The 24,206-nt window shown below is 39.6% G+C and overlaps 1 protein-coding gene across 8 annotated transcripts in view; it reads right to left on the reverse strand.

Moving 5' to 3' along the window:
- Positions 1-24,206, reverse strand: part of PTBP3 (polypyrimidine tract binding protein 3) — a 108,862-nt gene that overhangs the window by 23,415 nt on the left and 61,241 nt on the right. For all 8 annotated transcript variants that reach the window (XM_051843126.3, XM_051843121.3, XM_051843113.3 and 5 more), the window contains 4 exons: positions 20,411-20,557; positions 11,744-11,908; positions 8,208-8,318; positions 6,369-6,543 (listed from right to left, as the gene is read on the reverse strand). In XM_051843126.3, the coding sequence (XP_051699086.1) occupies positions 6,369-6,543; positions 8,208-8,318; positions 11,744-11,908; positions 20,411-20,557 (598 nt within the window). The remainder of the gene's footprint in view (positions 1-6,368; positions 6,544-8,207; positions 8,319-11,743; positions 11,909-20,410; positions 20,558-24,206) is intronic.

A 24,206-nucleotide genomic window follows, 5' to 3' on the forward strand; every position in this document is an offset into this window, starting at 1 on the left:
CTTCTTAGAAAAGACCCCAGAGGCACAAGCAATCAAAGGCAAAATTAACAATTGGGATTATATCAAATTGAGAAGTTTCTGTACTGCAAAACAAACAGTCAAGAAAGTGAAGAGGCAATTGACAGAATGGGAGAAAATATTTGCAAATTATGCAACTGATAAAGGATTAACAACCTGAATCTACAAAGAGATCAAGAAACTCCACAATAACAAAACAAACAACCCACTTAAGAGAAGTGTGGTGGAATGAGAAGGCCATGCCAAGATGGCTGCCAGCAAGCAAGCGTCAGTTATTCAGGAATGGCTTCGGAACCCACCTAGCAAAGGAGCCTGCCTGGCAACAGGCTATGATTGGTTAGGGCATAAACTACCCCTTGACAGGATTGGCTGCCTCGGCTATATAAGCTACTGCACCAACTGAAATAAACGAGTCTGTGAGCTGCTCGCCTCTAGCCCCGCTTTCACCTGACTCCCAGTGTCTGTGTTGTGACTCCGCACCTCCTGCCCCCACCGCATGTCTTCTCTCAGAATGAATCCACAGCAACAGAGATGGGCCAAGGACCTAAATAGACATTTTTCAAAAGAGGAAATCCAAACTGCCAACAGACACATGAAAAAATGTTCAGGATCACTAGCCATCAGGGAAATGCAAATCAAAACCACAATGAGATTTCACCTCACCCTGGTTTGAATGGCTTACATACAGAAATCAACTAACAACAGATGCTATTGAGGATGTGGGGGAAAAGGCAAGCTGTTGGTGGGAATGCAAATTGGTAAAGCCACTATGGAAGACAGTTTGAAGATTCCTCAGAAACCTGAATACAGCCCTACCACACGACCCAGCCATCCCACTCCTTGGAATTTACCCAAGGGAAAATAAGCTGGCAAATGAAAGAGCTATCTGTACCTCAATTCACAAAAGCTAAGACATGGAATAAACCTAAATGCCCATCAACAGAAGATTGTTGAAAAAAATTATAGTATATGCACTCTATAGAATACTACACAACAATAAAACAAATGAAATCTGGTCATTTGCAACAAAATGGAGGAATCTGGAAAACATCATGTTGAGTGAAATAAGCCAGTCCCAAAGGGACAAATATCATATGTTTTCCTTGATCTGTGACAACTAACTGAGCTCCTACAAGGAAACCTGTAAAAGTGAAACTGACACTATGAGAAACAATGACTTGATCAGCCCTTGTCCTGACTGTCAAGAAACATCTCACTATTTTATGCTTTTTAGTATTTTCTTTTTTTACTTAATACCATTGGTTGAACTCTTTAATTAAAACACAATTATTCTTAGGTGTTTGAAGTGAACTGAAAATTGATCCCTGTTAAAAATAAGAGTGGGAATAAGAGAGGACGGTGATGTACAATTTGGCACATGCTCACTTGGACTTACCCCTAATGGTAGAGCTAGAAACCTGCCAGAGGATTTCAATTCAATCCCATCAAGGTGACATGTACCAATGCCATCTCACTAATCAAAATGATCAGTCTCAGTTCATAATTGATCATAATATAGGATTAAGTGTCAAAGGGATCACATAAACAAGACTAGCGTCTGCTAATACTAACTGATAGAATTAAAAAAGAGAACAATCCAACATGGGAAGCAGGATACACAGCAGATTCATAGAATGGCAAATGCCCTAAAGAGCACTCTGGCCTCAGAATCAGCCCTTAAGGCATTTGGATCTGGCTAAAAACCCCATGAAAGTTTCTCAGGCATGGAAAACCAAGACACTGTGGCAAAAATACACCTAAATGAAAGATCTCTGGGAGTGAGATCCCAGTGGAAAGAACAGGCCATCAAAAAAGGAAGTACCTTTCTCTGAAGAGAGGAGAGAACTTCCACTTTGATTATGGCCTTGTCTAAATAAGGTCGGAGTTTGTGAACTCAAGAGGCTTCCATAGCCTTGGCATCTCATGACAAGAGCCTCAGGTGATTACTGACATGATAAATTGTTGTTAAATCAACTACAGGAGTCACTGTGCACTTATTCCCCATGTAGGATCTCTGTCCTTAATGTGTTGTGCCATGTGAATTATTGGTAAAACTAGTATTCAAATAGTACTTTTTACTTTGTGTGTCTCTGTGGGTGTAATCTGTTGAAATCTTTACTTAGTATATACTAAGTTGATCTTCTGTATATAAAGATAATTAAAAATGAATCTTAATGAAGAATGGGATGGGAGAGGGAGTAGGAGATGGGATGGTTTGCAGGTGGGAGGGTGGTTATGGGCAGAAAAAGCGCTATAATCCAAAATTTGGAAATTTATATTTATTAAATAAAAGTTTTCTTTAAAAAAAAAAAAGAAAGAAAAAGAAAACACCAAGAGGAGGGGCTGTTGTTTTGGTGCAGCTAGTTAAGCCACTGCTTGCCACACTGTCATCCCACATGAACCCATATGGCAGACCTGGATTATGTTCCTGGCAACTTCAGCCTGGTCCTGCCCTACCCATTATAGCCCTTTTGGGAGTGAACCAGTGGATGGAAGCTCTCTCTTTCTTCTCTCTGTCTCTCCTTTCTGTAAGTCTTTAAAATAAATAAACCTTCAAAAAACACAAACACTGCCAGCAGTAATGGGATAAAGTGAAATCTTGTGTGTCCTGATATAATGAAGTGAGAGACTATTATTTCAGTGGTATTTCTGCCCAAAAAATGCATAAACTAGTGAGGGAAAACCAGATACCCACACTGAGGGTGGCATTCTATGAAATACCCTGTTCCAAATAAAAGCACTCGTAAGAGACAGTAGTCTGAATTAGTCTGAATACTACTCTTGATTTTACTAGAAGAAAATCTGGTATAAAAGGCATTATTTTCACAAATAACAAAATTTTAATAAGATTATGTATTAGGTAAAAGTACTATATGAGTTTTGACTTCCTGAATTTGACAATTAAAATGTATGTATGTCACAATGATCTTATTACTAGTTAATAATACAATGAATGTTTAGAAACAAGAGTACCATGTCTGCAATTTACTCTCAACTGGTTTGAGGATAGCAGAAAATACACACCCACACATAAATGTAGATATGTGTATATATTCTGTATGTACATATGCATACATTTATAATCAGATGAGACAGTAAATGTGGCATGCTGTTAATAACTAGGGAATCCAAAAGCAGAATATGAAAGAGTTCCTTTTATTCTTGCAATCTGAATATTAAAACCTTAGAAAATAAGTAGACATCTTTATGATCTCAGAGTAACAGAGAACTCTTAAATATGAAAAAAGTACAAACATTATGCAAATAAATTACAGAACACTAATATGTGGAGTACATAAAGAATTAATAAACAAGAAAAAAGATAAACCAAACAAAAACAAAAAGAAGAAATTAACAGAACATTTACAAGGGAGGATGATAAATAAAAATGCTTCGTATCATGAGTAATCAAGAAAAGGTAAGTGAAATCACCATGCTAACACATCATTACACATATGCCATAATGTCAAGAGTTAAAGGTCCAACAGAGCAGGTTTAAATTGGCTCAATCACTTTAAAAACAATACATATTATGAAATAGTTAATTTATATACTCTTAATAATTCCTTTCCCATTTATATTCCCTAGAGAAAGCTCTTGTCCAGAGGATACATGCAAGAATGTTCATATAACAGCACCAAACTGAAGTAGTATATAGGCCTATATGAATAGTAAAAAACAAAACAGGAAAAAATCAGAAAAGCAAGAGAATTATCATTAAGTTTGAGCCAACTATGGTTTTCTTGGGACAGAAGAGGGGAGCAGAGGGTTTCCTCAGTATGTGTACATATTTTATTTACCTGTTCTATAAGAATGGTCTCTATCACTAAAAGCAGTGAATGAGTGCTAGATTTCAGCCAAAGAAACTTCAAAGGGTAACCTTTAATAGAGAAAGAATAGCCCATAAGGTAGGAAGGTCAAAGGTGTGGATCTTCAGAAGCCAAGGATTATTAAAAAGGAGGGAATAATGATGTAAATTATTAGTGAGAGGCAGAGTAGAAGGACTTTCACACAATACATTAAAATGCATTCTGTTAAATAAATGACTTCTTTTAGGATATCAACATTGTTTGGATTTAACTAAGGATTAATTCATAACAAAATGAAAAAGATATTTCATATACAGAAAATAAAATTCCTAGTCATATTTTAAAAATTTCCTCTTCCCATAATGCAGAACACGTTAATTAAACCAAGGGTACATATTTAATTATTGGAATTCAATAGTCAAATTTTGGCAAGTTTGAATTGGCTACAATTTCTATCATTTCTTACTAAAATGATAGTGAGAAAAACTTATGATTTAGCCAAATCAGACACACAGCTTAGGACTGGTAACATAAAACACAAAAATTTCAAAGAGACTACAATAGAAAATTTTTACAACTTTAGGAATATGTACAGAATAATTCACTTGACTTTTTAAATGGTAAACAACAAAAAGTTTTTTATTTTTTATTTTTTTGACAGGCAGAGTGGACAGTGAGAGAGAGAGAGACAGAGAGAAAGGTCTTCCTTTGCCGTTGGTTCACCCTCCAATGGCTGCCGCACTGCGGCCGGCGCACCGTGCTGATCCGATGGCAGGAGCCAGGTACTTCTCCTGGTCTCCCATGGGGTGCAGGGCCCAAGCACCTGGGCCATCCTCTACTGCACTCCCTGGCCACAGCAGAGAGCTGGCCTGGAAGAGGGGCAACCGGGACAGAATCCGGTGCCCTGACCGGGACTAGAACCCGCTGTGCTGGCGCTGCAAGGCAGAGGATTAGCCTAGTGAGCTGCGGCGCCGGCTAAAAAGTTTTTACTTTTAAAATAGATATAATTGGGGCCGGCGCTGGCCCTGGCCTGACATACTGGCATCCCATATGGGCACCGATTCTAGTCCCGGCTGCTCCTCTACCGATCCAGCTCTGTTATGGCCTGGGAAAGCAGTGCAAGATGGCCCAACTCCTTGGGCCCCTACGCACACGTTGGAGACCCGAAAGAAGCTCCTGGCTCCTGGCTTCAGATCAGGACAGCTCTGGCCGTTGTGACCAACTGGGAGTGAACCAGAGAATGGAAGACCTCTCTCTCTCTCTCTCTCTCTCTCTCTCTCTGTCTGTGTGTGTGTGTGTAACTCTTTCAAGTAAATAAATAAATCTTTAAAAAAAATAGATATAATTTCCTAGAAGATTTTAGACAATTATTTGGTTGTCTTATATCATTAATTTCCTCATCTGTAAAAAAAAAAAAAAGGATAAAATATTGCTGAAAGTCCAAATCAGCACTATTTTAAGTATTATTTGGAAAAGGAAAAATCACAAAACAGTAATAAAACAATATTTATCTAAATAATAAACTACACTTTTGAGAGATACACATCCAAAAAGTAGCATATATTAACTAATGATTAATTCAAACTAGGCCATCCATTTTCCTTTATGTAAAAGCTTATTTTAAATAAAAGAGGTAAACTCTTAGAGGGTACATTTACAAAGACTATTTAAAAGGCTGTACTCTTATTAATATAAAATGTAACTTCTGAGCTCATAAGATGGACCTCCTAATGTTTTAAAAAATGAAACACCATAAAATGAATTCTTTGAAAAAATATACCAGAGTTTAGGTCCTTGATTTAAAATATTACCTTAAAAATATAAAAAAATACTTTCCTCAAGAGCACTTAGGGTAAAATCCTGTTGGTCATAAACCAATATACTTAAATCAATGCTATTATAAAAGATTATTAATTTGAATCAAGTAGTTGCCTGGCTTACAAAAGTGAGTAAAATGAGTTTTAGAGGGGCCAGAGCTATGGTGCAGTGGGTTAACACCCAGGCCTGAAGCACTGGCATCCCATATGGGCACCAGTTCAAGACCTGGGTACCCCACTTCCAATCCAGCTCTCTGCTGTGGCCTGGGAAAGAAGTAGAAGATGGCCCAAGTCCTTGGGCCTCTGCACCCGCGTGGGAGACCCGGAACAAGCTTCTGGCTCCTGGTTTTGGATTGGCACAGCTCTGGCCATTGCAGCCAATTGGGGAGTAAACCAGAGGATGGAAGACTTCTCTCTCTTTCTCTCTGCCTCTCCTCTCTGTGTAACTCTGACTTTCAAATAAATAAATAAATCTTTTATAAAGAAGTTTTAGAAAACAAATTCTACCTCAATTTCAGACTATCTACTTGTTTTGCTAACTAATAAATACACCCTCCTGAGACTAAGATTTAATTATTGAGCACAGTTCTTTCTATGATTGTTCCTTTCCTTTAGAAATCCTAAAGAGAATCCAGGAAGAAAAAGGCTAACTGATATACAGGAGAATAAATGAAACCTGCAACTTCAGAAAACTTGCTTTGTGCCCTCAAAAGGAACTACTCACCAAAAGCAGCAGCCATAGGGGGTTCAAGGGATGGCTGACCATCACCAGTAGGAAGGTCTAAGCGAGTGAAGTCTCTGCTCTTGTCATTATTGTATTTCACATTAAGGCTGGTGAGCTTGGAGAAGTCAATACGCAGAGTGCAGCATGCATTATAGATATTCTGGCCATCCAGAGCCTAAAGCATGTGAAAAAGGGCTGATGTTTTGACACAAGAACAACACTGACAAATCAAATTGCTCTCACTTTAACAACAGTGGCATGCAGGTGTCAAGCAGTGAGCACTGAACTAAAAGCCAAAGACTTAGATTTTTATCTGTCACTAATTGTTTGAGTCTAAGGGAGAAAAAAGAAATCTTGTTTTGTATATGTAAGTAACAAAAATAATACTATTTGTGCAGAGGTCAAATGAAAACAAAAATGTAAAAAGGCTTGGAAAATTACTGTATACTTATATTACAGAAGTACTAGCTAATGTTTAAATCTATTTTCAAATTTCATCTTAATTCATTCTGGTATAGTTTATATGGGTTAAGATAAAATAAAACCTTTCTAAAATGGTACTTCGCAGAACTACAGAAATACAAGTTTAACTACCATTTCATATTTTCTCTCTTAAATTTATTTTGTGGGGTGGCATTGAGGCATAGTGGGTAAAGCTGCATCCCATATGGGCAAGGGTTTGAATCTTGGCTGCTCCACTTCCTATCCAGCTCCCTATTAATGCACTTGGGAAAGCAGCAGAATTTGGCCCAAGTCTCTGGACCACTGCACCCACATGGAGACCTAGAAGAAGCTCCCGGCTCCTGGACCGGCTCAGCTCCGGCCACTGTGGCCATTTGGGGTGTGAACCAGCAGATGGAAGACCTCTCTGTCTCTCCCTTCTGTCCTTGTAAACTCTTTCAAAAAAATAAATAAATCATTTTTAAATTTTACTTTATTATATAGAACAATAAGCAAAGAGAAATTTGGAGTCAGTTCTGACCAAAAGTCAGTACTCCTTCCTTTGGTTTACCAAAGTTATTTGTTGCTACTTTACTACATAAAAAAAAACACACACACACACACACACACACACAAAACCACACACACACACCACAAAAACAACCCTCAGATTTACAATAATAATCACTGACAAGAATGTCGTGATAATGGTACAAGATAATATATGTAGGTAGACTATACAGCAAATAGAAAGGGATATTCCTAAGGAAATGTCAGACACTGTGTACTACAGAAAAACCTATCTTTAAGCGGAAATTAAAAATAATTCAGACATGGATCCACAACACAATTTGGGCTATGGACAGATTTCAACAGGAGATGTGTCTCATACATCCAAATTGAATGCAAAGTTTTACATCTTGTTTTAAATGTCAGGCATTCATGCACTTACTAGAAGACAACATGAACAGACAGCAGCATATTTCCTAAGATTTAATGTCATCTCTAATTTAGTGCTCAACAAGAATGAATACTGGATATGGTTACAAAACAGTGAAATCAATCTTTGGCTAACTGAATAGAGGTAAGGGCAACAATAATTATACTGTGTTAGAACACATTAAGAGTACTACTGTGCTCAACTCTAAATATGAAAAACAGGAGTGAGTCTCAGATCTATGAGAGTTGACAGAGATCTGAGAACATTTCTTATGAACAAAGATAAAGTTTAGAAAAAATAACACATGGAATTATATAATTCAAAATTATTAAGATAAATATTGCATATATTTTACAATTTTAAGAAAAAACATGGTGAAGGAGAACAAGAAATACACAAGAGCTTCCTTCAGGTGTAAATGAAGTAGCAATGAAAAAGTAAAGACAGATCTTCATTACCATTTTGGCATAATGTGCATTCACTGGGTCAGCATACTGAAGCAAGGCTTGAAACTGATTATTCTTTGTAAAGGTGATAATCTTCAAGACTGTGCCAAATTTGGAAAATATCTGGAAAAAAGTTCACATTAAGTTAAATCTTAGGAAAATATTAAACTAATGTATCTTATACAATTTGGTTCATTAATCTCATTTTTAAAAGAAAAGTATTTTCTCTGTGAAAACAGTTATTACTGGGGCCAGCTTTGTGGCATAGTAGGTAAGGCCACTGCCTGTGCTGCTGCCATCCCAAATGGGCACTGGTTCAAGTCCCAACTGAGCTACTACTGACCCAGCTCCCTGATAATGTGCCTGGAAAATCAGCAGAGGATGGCCCACGTCCTTAGGCCCCAGGACCCATGTGAGAGACCTGGATGAAGCTCTCTTTCTTGGGGCCAGCACTGTGGTCTAGTAGGTTAAGCATCTGGTTGTGGCGACGGCATCCCACATGGGCACTAGTTTGAGTCCCAGCTGCTCCACTTTTGCTTCAGTTCCTTGCTATGGCCTAGGAAAGCAGTAGAAGATGGCCCAAGTGCTTGGCCACCTGTACCCATGTGAGACCTGCAAGAAACTCCTGGCTCCTGATCGGCTAAGCCCCAGCTATTGCATCCACTTGTGGAGTGAACTACTGAGCGGAAGACCTCTTTCTGTGTCTCTCCCTCTGTAACTCTGCCTCTCAAGTGAATTACTCTTTAAAAAAAAAAAAACAAAAAACTCTATCTCTGCCTCTCTTTCTCTGTAACTGTTTCAAATAAATAATATATTTAAAAAAAAAAAAAAAAGAGTGTACATCCATGTTCACAGCAGTATTTAATCACACCAGAACCTGAAAGAATCCATCCAAGTGGTGTCCATCAACAGATGAATGGACAAACAAAAGGTCTCTCTCACACACACACACACACACGTGTGTGTATATATGTGTGTGTGTCTGTGTATACATATATGCATTTATATACACACACTTTAAAAAGTTGATGGAAAATGAAATTAAAATGTTTATTTTGGTGCAATGTTTCAAATGAATTTGAAATCCATGCAGTTTTTTCATAATATGTCATTTTCCATAAACTTTTTAAAGGTCCCCCATATATACAATTGACTATTATTTAGCCTTATAAAGGAAAAAATGCCACATGAATAAACCTTCAAGACACTGTACTAAATGAAATATGCTAGACACAAAAGACAAACACTGAATGATTTCACATATATAAGGAACCTACAAGAGTCAAATTCAGAGAAAAAAAGTAGAATGGTGGTTGCCAAGGGTTGGAAAGGGGCAGAATTGGGGAGTTAGTTTTTAATGGGGTATGGGAGTTTAGTTCAGGGAGAAGAAAAAAGTTCTATAGACATAGGGTATTTGGTAAAGACTGAAAAATGTGAATATACTTAACGCAACCAAACTGTATAATTAAAAATGGTTAAAATGATGAATTTTCTTATGCATACATTTTTAAGGTTTTATTTATTCATTTGAAACAAATGGTATACATATACCGTATGGTATACATACATGGTATATATACATCAACTGAGCATGCATTCTTCCTCTAATGAAGAAGTAACATTAGACTCATTTCTTAAAAGTAAAAAAGGGGAGGGAGGGTGTAAACAGTTAACTTCTTTCCCTTCCTCATACTGAAGCACAGAGAGACAGAGGCTGAGAGAGAAAGAGAGGCTGGTGCCACGACTCACTGAGCTAATCCTCCACCTGTGGCACCAGCACCCCGGGTTCTAGTCCCGGGCGGGGCATCAGATTCTGTCCTGGTTGTTCCTCTTCGAGTCCAGCTCTCTGCTATGGCCCGGAGTGCAGGGGAGGATGACCCAAGTGCTTGGGCCCTGCACCCCATGGGAGACCAGGAGGAAGCATCTGGCTCCTGGCTTCAGATCGGTGCAGCGTGCCAGCCATAGCAGCCATGTGGAGGGTGAACCAATGGAAGGAAGACCTTTCTTTTGTTTTTCTCTCTCACTGTCTATAACTCTCTCTCTCTCACTGTCTAACTCTGCCTGGCAAAAAAATAAAATAAAATAAAATAAAATAAAATAAAATAAAATAAAATAAAATAAAATAAAATAAAATAAAATAAAAAAAAGAGAAAGAGAGAGAGAGAGAGCTTCCATCTGCTGGTACACTCCTCAGATGACCGCAATGGCCGGAGCTGCGCCAATCCAAAGGCCGAAGCTTCTTCCAGGTCCCCCACACGGGTGCAGAGGCCCAAGCACTTGGGCCATCTTCTACTTCTTTCCCAGGCCACAGCAGAGAGCTGGATTGGAAGTGGAGAAGCCAGGACTCGAACCAGGCCCAAATGGGATGCCGGCACTGCAAGCGGTGGCTTTACCTGCTACGCCACAGCGCTGGCCCCAGGTATTGTTCTAAATTCCATCAGATTATAATCCCTCACTACCTTTCCATTATGTACAGGGTAAAACCTAAGATCCAAGATCCCTGGTGTAAGAAACACAATATTGCCCTGCTTTGCTTCTGAGACCTCATCTCCTGACAACTTTTACATCACACTATTTATATCAATAAATAAATGGGCATACTTCTCCAAACACATATCAAGTCATCTAACACTTTTCTATATGCATGAATGTGGATTTCTCCTCTTCCTAGAACTCTGCATCTATGTTTAGTAATTTTACTTATCTTTTCCAAAATTCAATTCAGGAAGTAATGCCACCAGAAAATTTCTAGTAGACTCCAACTCTCTGGAGTTAATCCTCTCCCCAAGTTTTGCCCTTTTCTTTGCCTCGTGTATTTTTCTTGCTGTACTCTACTACATGTTTATTTACATATCTGTCTCCTTTAATTGGACTGAAGGCTCCCTGAAGGAACACATCTCCTCTTTATCATTTGTGTACCATTAACTACAACTCCTGGCATATAAAAGATACAGAAAAAATACTAATTGACAACTAATTATACTCTGAGACCTGGTGGGAAAATTATGGCAATATTCAATTTTTGAGATTAATTATAAGATATCTCATTAGTGAAGTAATGTAATTTGTGAAAAATGTGTAATTTGCTCCAAAACTTGAGATAATTTTATACTAAATTATACTACAAAATCCAATTGATTTCCATTTAACTTTGAGATTTTGTTAGTGATTAGAATCTTTCTCTCATTTAACTGGACACTGACCTGAGGCACATCCTTATTGACTGGCCCTGAAATCTTGAACTGAAATCAAGAACGGAGAGGGAACTCCAGCCCAGGAATTCTAATATAGGATGCAAGTGTCTCAAGTAGCATATAAATGCATATAATTTCTTACACATATTTTTAAATCAAATACTCAAGTTAGAAAAAAGCCTCTCAAAAATTATCTCTAATTGACATTATTTCTTGTATGAAACAGATGAATAAGTTCTCATTATTTAAACCAACATTATCAACCAAAAGCAACAACTTAAAAACCTTAGATATAAAGCATCAAGTTACAGATACCACATTTGACTAAATTCTCTTAAGAGTAATCTTCCTTACCTGATGAAGAACTTCCAAAGTAACAGGATAAAAGAGGTTTTCAATAATTATTCGGAGCACAGGGCTCTGCCCAGGTAGGATGGTGCCTTCATTGGAAGGAGCTCCAGGAAGGGCCAGGCTTCCTGACTGGACAGCACTGACAGCCTGCAGGGCAGCTTGGGCTCTCTAAGGAACAAACCAAAGTCAGAATTTCTGATTATACAGAAGCATTATAGGAATTCTAAAACTCAGTGGATATGAAACAATATTAAGGAACAGAGATAAATAAAACAAACACAGATACAAAAATCTTCTATCTCATAAACAGTAAAGAGCCAAGATCGCCTTGCTATTATTACAATGACACAATTCAATTAAATTAACTTGAAGAAATTTGAGGATGCACACTGAGAAAAAAGGAAAATCTGCAGCTGATTTCTCCCAATTTTTAATAAAATAGCAAAAAGATAAATGAAAGTAACATTAAAGATTGCCTAAAAAAATCACGTAAGTACCTCATCTTTTTTGCTGTCTCTTCTCCTTCCCTTCTTGAATAATTCAGGGCTAAAGCTTCTAGGTAGTTTATGCACAAATAGGGAGAAAGAGAGCAGCTATATTAGTTTGGAGTGCAGAAAAGAAAGGAAGGCAACTTGGCCAGGAGCGTCAGAGCCCAAGCAAAGTAAGGAGAGCATCCCATGGTAGGGATGTCTGGACAGGGGAATTTTTGAGTCCACACAAGGGAAGAAAGATATCTATGGGAGGAAAGGGGGGATGGAGTCCAGTGCTGACATCAGGATCTGAGTAACATAAGAAGTGTAAGGCCATTCAGTCCTGGTTCTTCTGCTTCCAATCTAGCTTCCTGCTAATGTGCCAGGGAGGCAGTGAATAACTGCCCAAGTACTTGGGTTCCTGTCACCCAGGAGGGAAGTCTAGATGGGAGTTCCAGGCTCCTAGGTTCAGCCTGGCGCAGCCATAGCTGTTGAGGGTATTTGGGGACTGAATCAGTGGGTGAAGATCTCTTGCTCACTATCTCCGCTTCTGGCCCCACTTTCTCATTCTGCTTTTCTAATACATAAGTAAATGTCTTATTATTATTATTATTATTTTTTTTTTTTTTTTTTAAAGAAGGGCATGTGGAGGAAGGGTGGCCAGGCCAGGAGGGTCGGAGCCAAGGGGAGCTGGGAGGAACATACACAGTATAGGTAGCCAACGGAGTGAGAATGACCCAGGAAGGGTGAAGAGGAGGTCCTTGGATAGGCTAAGGATAAGGAGGCCATTCAACACAGGAATAGCCTGGAATAGGGTATCAGAGTCCATGCAAGGATACAAATTTCTAAAATCATTCTCCACTATAAGGAACCAGGGTGCTCTAAAACCAGCTGGTTCCAGAAGTAGGGCAGGGAAAGCACAAGATGAGTATGGAATATTTACGGTTTTGTGGAATTTTGTTCATTGGCTTTGGTTTTGTTTCACCAGAATGCCAGGAAGTGGTCAAATAATGACTGGGGATGTGTGCATAGGACACAGAAGGCAGCTTGAAGGGGTTCCCGTTAGCTAAACCTGAGACAATCTGAGCATCAAGATAATGATTTTATGGGGCCGGCACTGTAGCACTGGCATCCCATATGAGTGCCGGTTCTAGTCCCGGCTGCTCCTCTTCTGATCCAGCTCTCTGCCATTGTCTGAGAAAGCAGTAGAAGATGCCCCCGGTACCCTAGCGGGAGACCCAGAAGAAGCTCCTGATCGGCGCAGCTGTGGCCATTGTGGCCATTTGGACAGTGAACCAGCGGATGGAAGACCTTTATCTCTGTTTCTCCCTCTCACTGTCTGTAACTCTACCTCTCAAATAAATAAATAAAATCTTAAAAAAAAAAAAAAATGACTAACAAAAACCCATCAAATAACAGGAAATTTTACATCCATAGATATAAAATGACACTTGATACTTACAATGTCTTGAATCCTGAAGTATCTTTCTACAAAACAATCTTCCTTTTTTCAATTACAGTGAACCTCTGTATCTTCAGGGACCATATTCTCAGATTCAACCAATTTGCACTGTGGTTATTGCTGCTGAGAGCTGGAACTTCATTTATTTTAACTGATATAAATTTAACCACATGTGGCTAGCTAATGACTACTATATTGGACAACATAGCTACAAGGCTATGCAGGAAAAAAAATCATTAGTGATATTTTAAGTGTAGTAACTGCTCTGATTCTACTTGGATTAAAGTACCTAATCTCATCAAGACTAAGCACGTACAACCAAAGGTAAATTTAATCTCACTGACCTCTTTACTTCACTATGCTGTCAATCCTTTTTATTAAAAACATTCCGTGTAAGAGCTTCCTGCTGCTAAGCACTATTGCCATTGCTGTTGTCCTATTCCTCTTCCTTCATCCCTTCCTCTTTGCAAAAACGGTATCACAGCATAAAAATCTGAGAAACCATGGTATGTACTTGTCCTAATCATTCTACAGTTTTCAGTATACTCTCTACTGGTACTTAATTAATAGCATTGAATATAAAAGCTTCCTATGTAGCAAGCATGCAAGAAATGCTTTTGACACAAAAATCTGAGAAAGTAACACCTGAAAAAAAACTGATGTTTTATGAGCAACTCTACAGTTTCAATTTTTAATAATGCAAAAAAAAATTAAATAAGAAAATGGGAAGAGTAAAGATGAGTCTGATGTTTAAAATTTTAAGATAATAGAACTTATGTTATGGGAGGTAACTTTAAGATGTTTGGGGTGGCACAGTACAGTAAGTTGCCACCAGGTTTAATTTCCAGCTGCTCCATGTTTGATTCAGCTCTCCATTAATGCACGTGGGAAGGCAGCAGAAGATACTTCCTGTCACCAACATGGGAGACACGCATGGAGTTGTTGGCTCCTGGCTTTTGGCCTGGCCCAGAACTGCCTGTTGCAGGCATCTGGGGAGTGAACCAGAGAATGAAAGATCTCTCTCTACCTCTCACTCTGCCTTTCAAATAAATAAATTAATCTTATAAAAACAAGAAAGGAGTCTAGGCAACAAACTCTCTGAATTAGTTATATTAACTATTAGCAAAAAGAATAGCAGCAATATGATTTTAATAAGATTTTTATTGAAGTAGGAAAGGGAGATTCACTTCATGAACATTTAAACATGACTAGATAATACGAAGAAGGTATTTCTAAAACCAAGAACATAGAAATCAACATAAAATAACTGCACAGATCTTAAATGTTCAGTTTGATATTTTAGGAATATCTGCTGAGGGAAAATTTTGTCATGGTAATTTCTTTGCAAATTTATAAACTTACACCCATAAGGGTCAAGAAAAACTGTGTACATGATAATGGTGGCCATTAGCATAATCAATCCTTAAATGCTGTACCTAAGAGTATCTAAATTTTGTAACTATAATTTCAGTTTTAAATCACTCAAAAAATACTTAATATTCACCTGATCTTCTGGCAAGTGTCTATAAGCTGGAAAGAAGCAATGTGCATGTTTTGGGGTACTTTGTTATTCAGAGAAAAAAAGAATGGAACACTAATCTATCAGCTTCCTGGGACTGACATTATAAAAGAACTTTCTATATATACAAATAGGTATATTCAATTTTTTACTTTTATAGTTTATTGAATATCAATGCAGAAAAACTGTACAAAAGCAATAAAATAGAGGCTGGCGCTGTAGCACAGTGGATTAAGTAACAAAATAGAGTATTAGGAAGAAGTCAAGGCTACCTAAGAACAAAGTAGGTCATTTCGGCAGCTTTAGCTGCCAAGCAACTGAGCTTTCTCACTATTTCCCTATGGAATAATCTAGTCTTTCATAGTTTATTAAATTGGTTTTTCTTCTTCAAGATTTATACTAACATAATTAGGAATCACACTAATGAGAAAACTGAAGAATAAACATGAAGTAAAACTTAAGACATAAAATAAAACAAACAAAATACTCATAATTTTTTCAAAGGATCAGAGTACAATACAAATTTATAAATTATCGCCAAATCTATAAAAATCAGCCTAATTCTAATTATGTTTTTGTTTTTGGGAAGAATGGCAAGAGTTCCCAAAAAACAATTCTAAAATATATCTGGAGTAAAATATAAGAAATGCCAATTAGCTAATTTCTGAAAAGAAAGAGTTAATAGACAAGGCCTTGCCCTACAACATCATAAGCTATAGGATGCATTGAACTGGGTGTAGAAACCAAAAGCTACTCCAGATTGGAGAGGGAACACATACCATGTGAAAAGTATACAAAAAGGAAGATCAAGCCATGGAAACAGAATGTGCAGATGCCTATAAGTATGAGGCAAAGGGGCTTCAAAAGTTTGCAGAAAATGGAATTAAAAGATAAAAAATTTGAAATTTCATGCAAATTTTTATTTTCATAATACACATTTTTCATGACTTTTTCAATAGTGTGTGTGTGTGTGTGCACGCCACATGCACAAACAGGCATGTTGTAAGCACAGGATGCATATAAAAAGGAAGAATGTAAAGGACAAGCTTCATATCAGAGGATGATAATAGGTTATTTTTAAAGTAAGGCAGGAAAATTAGTCTCTTGCAGTAAGAAAGATTAAAATCCTACTCTCATTCCCCATATCCAAATAATTCCAATATAACAAAAATTTAAATATCAAAACAAAAAGTATTAGAAAAAAAGATAATTTAAAAAAATTTTGCTATGGGGGCCAGCACTGTGGCTCACTTGGTTAATCCTCCTCCTGCGGTACCAGCATCCCATATGGATGTCGGGTTCTAGTACCAGTTGTTCCTCTTCTCTGCTGTGGCCCAGGAAGGCAGTGGAGGATGGCCCAAGTGCTTGGGCCCCCGCACCCGCATGGAAGACCAGGAGGAAGCATCTGGCTCCTGGCTTCGGATTGGTGTAGCTCCAGCTGTAGTGGCCATTGTGGGGGTGAACCAATGGAAGGAAGACCTTTCTGTCTCTCTCTCTCACTGTCTAACTCTATCTGTCAAATTAAAAATAAAAAAAAAAAGTTTGTTATGCTCTTTTTGAGCATGGTACCAAACTCAAAAAGAATGAGAAACTTAACCACATGCATAAAAATATTTTAAAAACTACATTAGCAGAGGAGCCAGTGCTGTAGCGCAGGGGGTTAACGCACTAGTCTGAGGTGCCAGCATCCCATAGGGGCGCTGGTTAAGGACCCAGCTGCTCCCTCTGCTGTGGCCTGGGAAAGCAGTGGAGGATGGCCCAAGACCTTGGGCCCCTGCGCCCCCGTGGGAGACCCAGAGGATGCTCTTGGCTCCTGGCTTTGGTGAACCAAACGGCTCTAGCCGTTTTGGCAGGTTTGGGAGTGAACCACTGGATGGAGGACCTCTCTCTCTCTGCATCTCCTCTCTCAGTGTAACTCTTTCAAATAAAAATACATTAAAAAAAAAAAACTACATTAGCAGAAAAACTAATGGAGACTGAAAAATAGAATGGTAATTGACACAGGCTGTGGTAGAAAGGAGTGGGAGTCACTGTTTAATGAATAGGGAATTTTAGCTTGTGATGAGAACATAGTTCTAGAGATGGATTGATGGTGGTTGTACAGCAATGTGAATGTAATTAATGCCAGTAATGAAAAACTGAAAAAAATGGTAGAAATTGTAAATCTTAGGTTCTATTTATTATACCACAGTTTTAAAAACAGCACTAACAGAAAACACTGTAAGTATGTTATAAATGATCAAATAAGGACCAGTGTTGTGGCACAGTAGGTAAAGCTGCCACTTGTGACACCGGGTTCCCATATTTAAGCCAATGTAAATTCTTGTTAATGTGTCTGGGAATGAAGCAGAAGATAGCCTGAGTACATGAGCCCATGTCACCCATGGGCAAGACTGAGAAAGTTCCTAGCTCCTGACTTCAGCACCTGGCTGTTGTAGCCATCTGGGGAATGAACCAGTAAATCAAAGATCTCTCTCTCTCTGCCAATCAAATGAATAAATAAATCTTTAAAAAGATTTTCCCAAATGCCATTAAGAAAATTACCAAATGAAACAGTAAGATGCAATTTCTATCATATTAACAAACATACTAACAAAGACAGAAAACTGCTCATACATCACCCTAAGTTGGTACATAATCTTTACAGGAAATAATTATGCATTATATATTGAAATTTAAAACATGTTTGCATTTTGTCTCAGCAATTTCACTTTCAGAAATGTAACCTACAAAGATAATCTTTTTTTAAAAAAAAATTATTTTATTTACTTCAAAGACAGAGTTAGAGAGAGGTAGTGACACAGAGAGAGAGGTCTTCTAACCACTGGTTCACTCCCCAACGGTCACACCACCCAAGATGATCTGAAGCCAGCAACCAGGAGCTTCTTCTGGTCTTCCATATGGGTTCAGGGGCACAAGGACTTGGGTCATCCTCCCCTGCTTTCCCAGGCACATTAGCAGGGAGCTGGATCAGAAGTGGACAGCCAGGACTCATACTAGTGCCCGGATGAGATGCCGATGCTACAGGCCCAGGCTTTAACCTGCTGTGCCACAATACTAGCTTTTAAAAAGATAATCTTAATACTGGACTTGGGCTGACGCCACGGTTCAATAGGCTAATCCTCCACCTTGCAGCGCCGGCACACCAGGTTCTAGTCCCGGTCAGCACGCCGGATTCTGTCCCGGTTGCCCCTCTTCCAGGCTCTCTGCTATGGCCCGGGAGTGCAGTGGAGGATGGCCCAAGTGCTTGGGCCCTGCACCCGCATGGGAGACCAGGAGAAGCACCTAGCTCCTGGCTTTGGATCAGCGTGATGCGCCGGCCAGCGCGGCTGCGGCTGCGGCGGCCATTGGAGGGTGAACCAACGGCAAAAGGAAGACCTTTCTCTCTCTCTCTCTCACTGTCCACTGTGCCTGTCCAAAAAAAAAAAAAAAAAAAAAAAAAAAAAAAAAAAAAACACACACACACACACACAAAAACACTGGACTTGAGCAAAAATACATATTCTTTATTATAAAACCATGAAACAGAAAACAATCTAATCAAAAAGAAGATGACAAATTATGACTCTCCCATACAAAGGAATAATATGCAATCATTAAAAAATTACGAGATATGGAGCCAGTGCTGTGGTGTGACACCGGCATCCTGTAAGAGTGCCAGTTTCAGTTCTGGCTGTTCTACTTCCAATCCAGCTCCCTGCTAAAGCACCTGGGAAAGTAGTGGAAAGGGGACCAAATGCTTTGGCCCCTGCTCTAACATGGGAGTCCTGGAAGAAGCTCATACCTCCTGGTTCTGAATGGGCTCAGCTCTGGCCATTGTAGGCATCTGGGGAGTGAACCAGAGGATGAAAGATCTCTCTCTGTCTCTCCCTCTTTCTTTGGCTTTCTCTGTAACTTTACCCTCCAAATAAATAAATGAATCTTTAAAAAATTGTAAAATAACTTTGTACTTGTCATGAAGCTATGTCCAAAACATATTACAAAGAAAAAGAAAAGGCTTCAACATCAAGATTCCATCTGTGGAGTCAGATGGTTAGCCTTGTTATGAACATGCTTTAGGTGCCATAATGGAGAGCCTAGCTGTGGTTCCTGACTACAGCTTCATGATAATGCAAACCCTGGAGGCAGCAATGATAGTCCAAGTAGTTGCATTCCCGCTACTCATGTGGGAGATAGAGATTGAGTGCCCAGCTCTGGGCTTTGGCCCATACCGGTCCCACCCATTGTTGGCATTTTGGGAGTAAAACAGAATATAGAAGTTCACTCTGTCTCTGTCTCAAATATTCTATTTGTGTAAAATAAGATACACAGTAGAAAAGGGGTACATACTGACATGTCTGTACTAGATAATAGTTATCTCTGGGTAATTAGATTAAATGTTTTGCCAAAGCCATGCATCTTATTTATAATTCATACAGCAGTTTTTCATTTTAAAAAGCCTATCCTATTTCAAACATCTAAAACTACATTTATTCTAAGTTTCTATACTTTATTAAATGCTGCTAATATATCTTAGAATAAGTTAAGAATTATGTGCAGGAAATGTAACTGTTTTTAAACAATGCAGAAAATTGTAATTTAACCTCAACAGTTTGCTTTAGCTGCCTTTCCAAACAGAATCAAATAGATGGAAGAGTCTTTTGGCTATATCAAAAATACACAGCCCATGTGGGAAACCCAGCTGGAGTTCCTGTCTCCTAGCTTCAACCTGGCCCAGACCTGGCTGTTGCAGGTCTGTATCTCTATCTCTCCCTCTCTGATGCTCTGCCTTTCAGATAAATAAATAAAAATAGATGTTTATAAAAACATTTTAAACAATTCTTATTAACAAATTTAACATAACAAAAAGCATCACTCAACTTCTGACTTTTCTATATATTAAGTAAAAAAGAGGTATTGAAGTAAATGACTTCTAAAATTGCTTTCAGATCTGAGGTTTTAAAAGGCACATAACAATAAATTTTAATTTTTTTCTTTTTATTGTGAAAAGTTGCAAAGGAAAAAATAAGTACCTGTCACTTCGCCCCTCATGACTTTGAAAGTTTCTAAGTAACACTGCTTTGTTATTATTACAGCTTCTGAGAAAATACATACACAATCTCGACTAACAAAGTATGAAAACAGCGTAAGATTTCATTCTCTTCAAAGTATGGAAGACTAAGTTATTATAATGTGTTTTTAGAAGCCTGTTTTTAAAATGTCCTCACTTTAATACTTACAGCCTGATTAGGCAGATTGTCAGTCTTGAGTTCTCTGTGATTGGAATACTGGATATAAACAGGCTGGCTTCGAAGGTGCGGTGTGACAGGAGTGTAATAATTCACCATGGTAACAGCAGCTTCCTCAGAAGCCATTTCTAAGAAGGCCTGCAATAAACACAAAAAAGCAAAGTGACAACTCATCTTTTTCAGACAGTAAAGAAATATTTCCTCATTCTAGCTTGCTCTAAAAACTCATGTACTCTGGTCAAGAAGAATACTGCCTCCAAGGGAATGGAAAAACTTTCGCATCAATGAAAAGTTAGATTCAATTACTAATTTGAAACTGGGAAACTCCCAGTTGAGTTAATGATTTTATGTGATTGTTTTCCTCTTAGCTTTGTTTCTTCTAAAATCTAACAATTTTTTTTTTTTTTTTGACAGGCAGAGTGGACAGTGAGAGAGAGAGACAGAGAGAAAGGTCTTCCTTTTGCTGTTGGTTCACCCTCCAATGGCCGCCGAGGCCGGCGCGCTGCAGCCGGCGCACCGCGCCTATCCGAAGGCAGGAGCCAGGTGCTTCTCCTGGTCTCCCATGGGGTGCAGGGCCCAAGCACTTGGGCCATCCTCCACTGCACTCCCAGGCCACAGCAGAGAGCTGGCCTGGAAGAGGGGCAACTGGGACAGAATCTGGTGCCCTGACCGGGACTAGAACCCGGTGTGCCGGCACCGCAAGGCGGAGGATTAGCCTACTTAGCCGCGGCGCCGGCCAACAATAAATTTTTAAAAAACGTGTACATTATCATTAAAAATAGGTCCTCTCAAGGGGCCTGCACTGTGGTGTAGTGGGTAAGGCCACCACCTGTGAGGGCAGCATCCCATTTGGACACTGGTTCAAGTCCGGGCTTCTCCACTTCTGATCCAGCTCCCTGCCAGTGGCCTCAGAAAGCAGCAGATGGCCCAAATGCTTAGGCCCCTGCTACCAACATGGGAGACTGGAAAGAAGCTACAGGCTTCAAACTGGCCAGCTCCGGCCAGGCGTTGCAGCCATTTGGGGAGTGAACCAGCAGATGAAGATCTAACTAAGTTTCAAATAAATATTCTGTATTTATTAATTTATTTGAGAGTTAGAGTTACAGGAGGAGAGGGAAAGACGAAGAGAGAGGTCTTGCATCCACTGGTTCATTCCCCAGCTGGCCACAATGGCTGGAACTAGGCAGATCCAAAGTCAGGAACCAGGAGCTTCTTCTGGGTCTCCCATGTGGGTGCAGGAGCCCAAGTCCTTGGGCCATCTTCCACTGCTTTCCCAGGCACATTAACAGGGAGCTGGATCAGAAGTAGAGCAGTCAGGTCTCAAAACAGTGCCCATATGGCATGCCAGTGCCACAGGCAGAGGCAAAACCTACTTTGTCGCAGTTCCAGCCCCCAAATAAATATCTTGGGGGTGGAGGTGGGGGGTGGGAGACACGTCGGGAGTGAACCAGTGGATGGAAGATCTCTCTCTCTCTCTGTGTATCTCTGTAACTCTGCCTTTCCAAAAAAATCTCTAAAAAAATAAAAAAGAATCCATATTTAGCTATGATAGCTTGGGTCATTATCACCTTTGAGTCTCACCTTTCTCACCTACAACAGGTAGTGCTGCTGCCTATTCTGATCATTAAGCCTCCTTTTAGCTCTAACAAAAGATTTTTTTAAGATTTTATTTATGCGGCTGGCATTGTGGTAGAAGGTTGTCTCCGCCTGCAATGTTGGCATCCCACATGGGTGCCGATTAGAGAGCTGGCTGCACTTGTTTCAGCTCCCTAATGAACCTGGGAAAGCCGTGGAAAAAGGCCCAAGGACTGGGGTCCCTGCGCCCACATGAAGACCCAGAAGAAGCTCCAGGCTCCTGGCTTTGGCCTGGCCCAGCACTGGCCGTTGTGGCCATTTGGGAAGTGAACCAGCAGATAGAATTTCTTTCTCTGCCTCTCCTCTCTGTAACTCTGCTTTTCAAATAAATAAATACATCTTTTTAAGAATCTTTTTTAAGAATCTGCTTTCTCAGGATTTAAGCAAAGATCTGGATTGGAAAAGGACTAGCTGGGACACAAACCACTACCCATATGGGATAGCGGCGGCACAGGCAGGGGCTTAGCATACTATTCCACAGTGCCAGCCCCAACACAAGAGGATCTTCAGGTTGAGTTCTTGTTAAGTAGCCTATACAGGATTTCATAGGAAACAACCATTAAAAACTAGCCATCAGCTGGCACCACAGCTCACTAGGCTAATCCTCTGCCTGTGGCGCCGGCACACTGGGTTCTAGTCCCGGTTGCACCTCTTCCAATTCAGCTCTCTGTTGTGGCCCAGGTGTGCAGTGGAGGATGGCCCAGGTCCTTGGGCCCTGCACCCACATGGAGACTAGGAGGAAACATCTGGCTCCTGGCTTCGGATCAGCGCAGTGTGCTGGCCGTAGCAGCCATTTGTGGGGTGAACCAATGGAAAAAGGAAGACCTTTCTCTCTGTCTCTCTCTCTCTCTAACTCTGCCTGTCAAAAAAAAAAAAAAAAAAAAAAAAAAAAGAAGAAGAAGAGGAAGAAGCAGCTAGCCACTAGAAGCATTTATTTCAAACTGTAGTAACACATTTAGTTTTGCCTTTTTATGTATTTCCAGATTTTAGAAGAAACAAAAATAAAAGGTAAACCAAAAGCTACATAAAATCATAAAGCTATCTGGCAATTTTATACTTCAAACCCTTTGCCACAGTCAACTTTTAAAATGTTGCCCCCCCCCCCAAAAAAAAGAGAACTTGTGGAATACTGCATTTTACGCTTTTGAGTTTTTTATATTAAACATGTGAAATGTTTTTAACTGCTTAAAGGATTAAATTAACTTCTTGAGCCTTCCTTAAAGAGGCTTTTGTTTGCTTACCACTTTACCCATCACCTTAATTTAACACTATCTGCCCCACCAAAGTACAGACTCATATGCTTCTGCTAGTACTCCTTAGGGCTTAGACCCATTTAATTAAGACTTTTCTTAAATCAACACAAAGTTCTAGTTACACAATCCAATTTTTTTTTGCTTCAAAATAACATTTTGTTAGCAAGCATATAGCAACTACTTCAGCCTGTATACAGGACACTCATATAAAATATGTTTCAGGGTCTGTTTTGTGACGTAGCAGGTTAAGTGTCCACCTGTGTGCTGGCGTAACACATAGGTGCCAATTTGAGACCTGGCTGCTCTACTTCTGATCTAGCTCCCTGCTAATGTGCCTGGGAAAGCAGCAGAAGATTGTCCAAGTGTTTGGTCTCCTGCACCCGTGTGGGAGACCCAGAAGCAGCTCCAAGGCTCATGGCTTTGGCCTGGCACAGCCCTGGCCATTTTGGCCATTTGGGTAGTGAACTAGCTGGTAGATGAGCGTCTGTCTGTCTGCCTGTCTCTCTCTTTCTCTCTTCCCCCTCTTCCTCCTCTCTCTGTAACTCTGGCTTTCAAATAAAAAATACAACTTTAAAAAAAGTATGTCCCGGGCTGGTGCTGTGGCGTAGCAGGTAAATCCACCATCTACAGTGCTGGTATCCCATATGGCACCAGTTATATTCCTGGCTCTCCACTTCTGATTCAGCTCTCTGTTATGGCCTAGGAAAGCAGTAGAAGGCGGGCCAAGTCCTTGGGCCCGTGTACCCGTGTTGTAGACTCGGAAGAAGCTCCTGGCTCCTGGTTTTGGATTGGCACTGCTCTGGCCATTGCAGCCAACTGGGGAGTGAACCATCGATGGAAGATCTCTCTCTCTCTCTTTCTCTCTAACTCTTTTTTTTTTTTTTTTTTTTTTTTAAGAT

This window comes from Oryctolagus cuniculus, chromosome 1, assembly GCF_051225735.1.
Source record: "Oryctolagus cuniculus isolate XC-2025 breed Fujian yellow rabbit chromosome 1, ASM5122573v1, whole genome shotgun sequence".
NCBI classification, from domain to species: Eukaryota; Metazoa; Chordata; class Mammalia; order Lagomorpha; family Leporidae; genus Oryctolagus; species Oryctolagus cuniculus.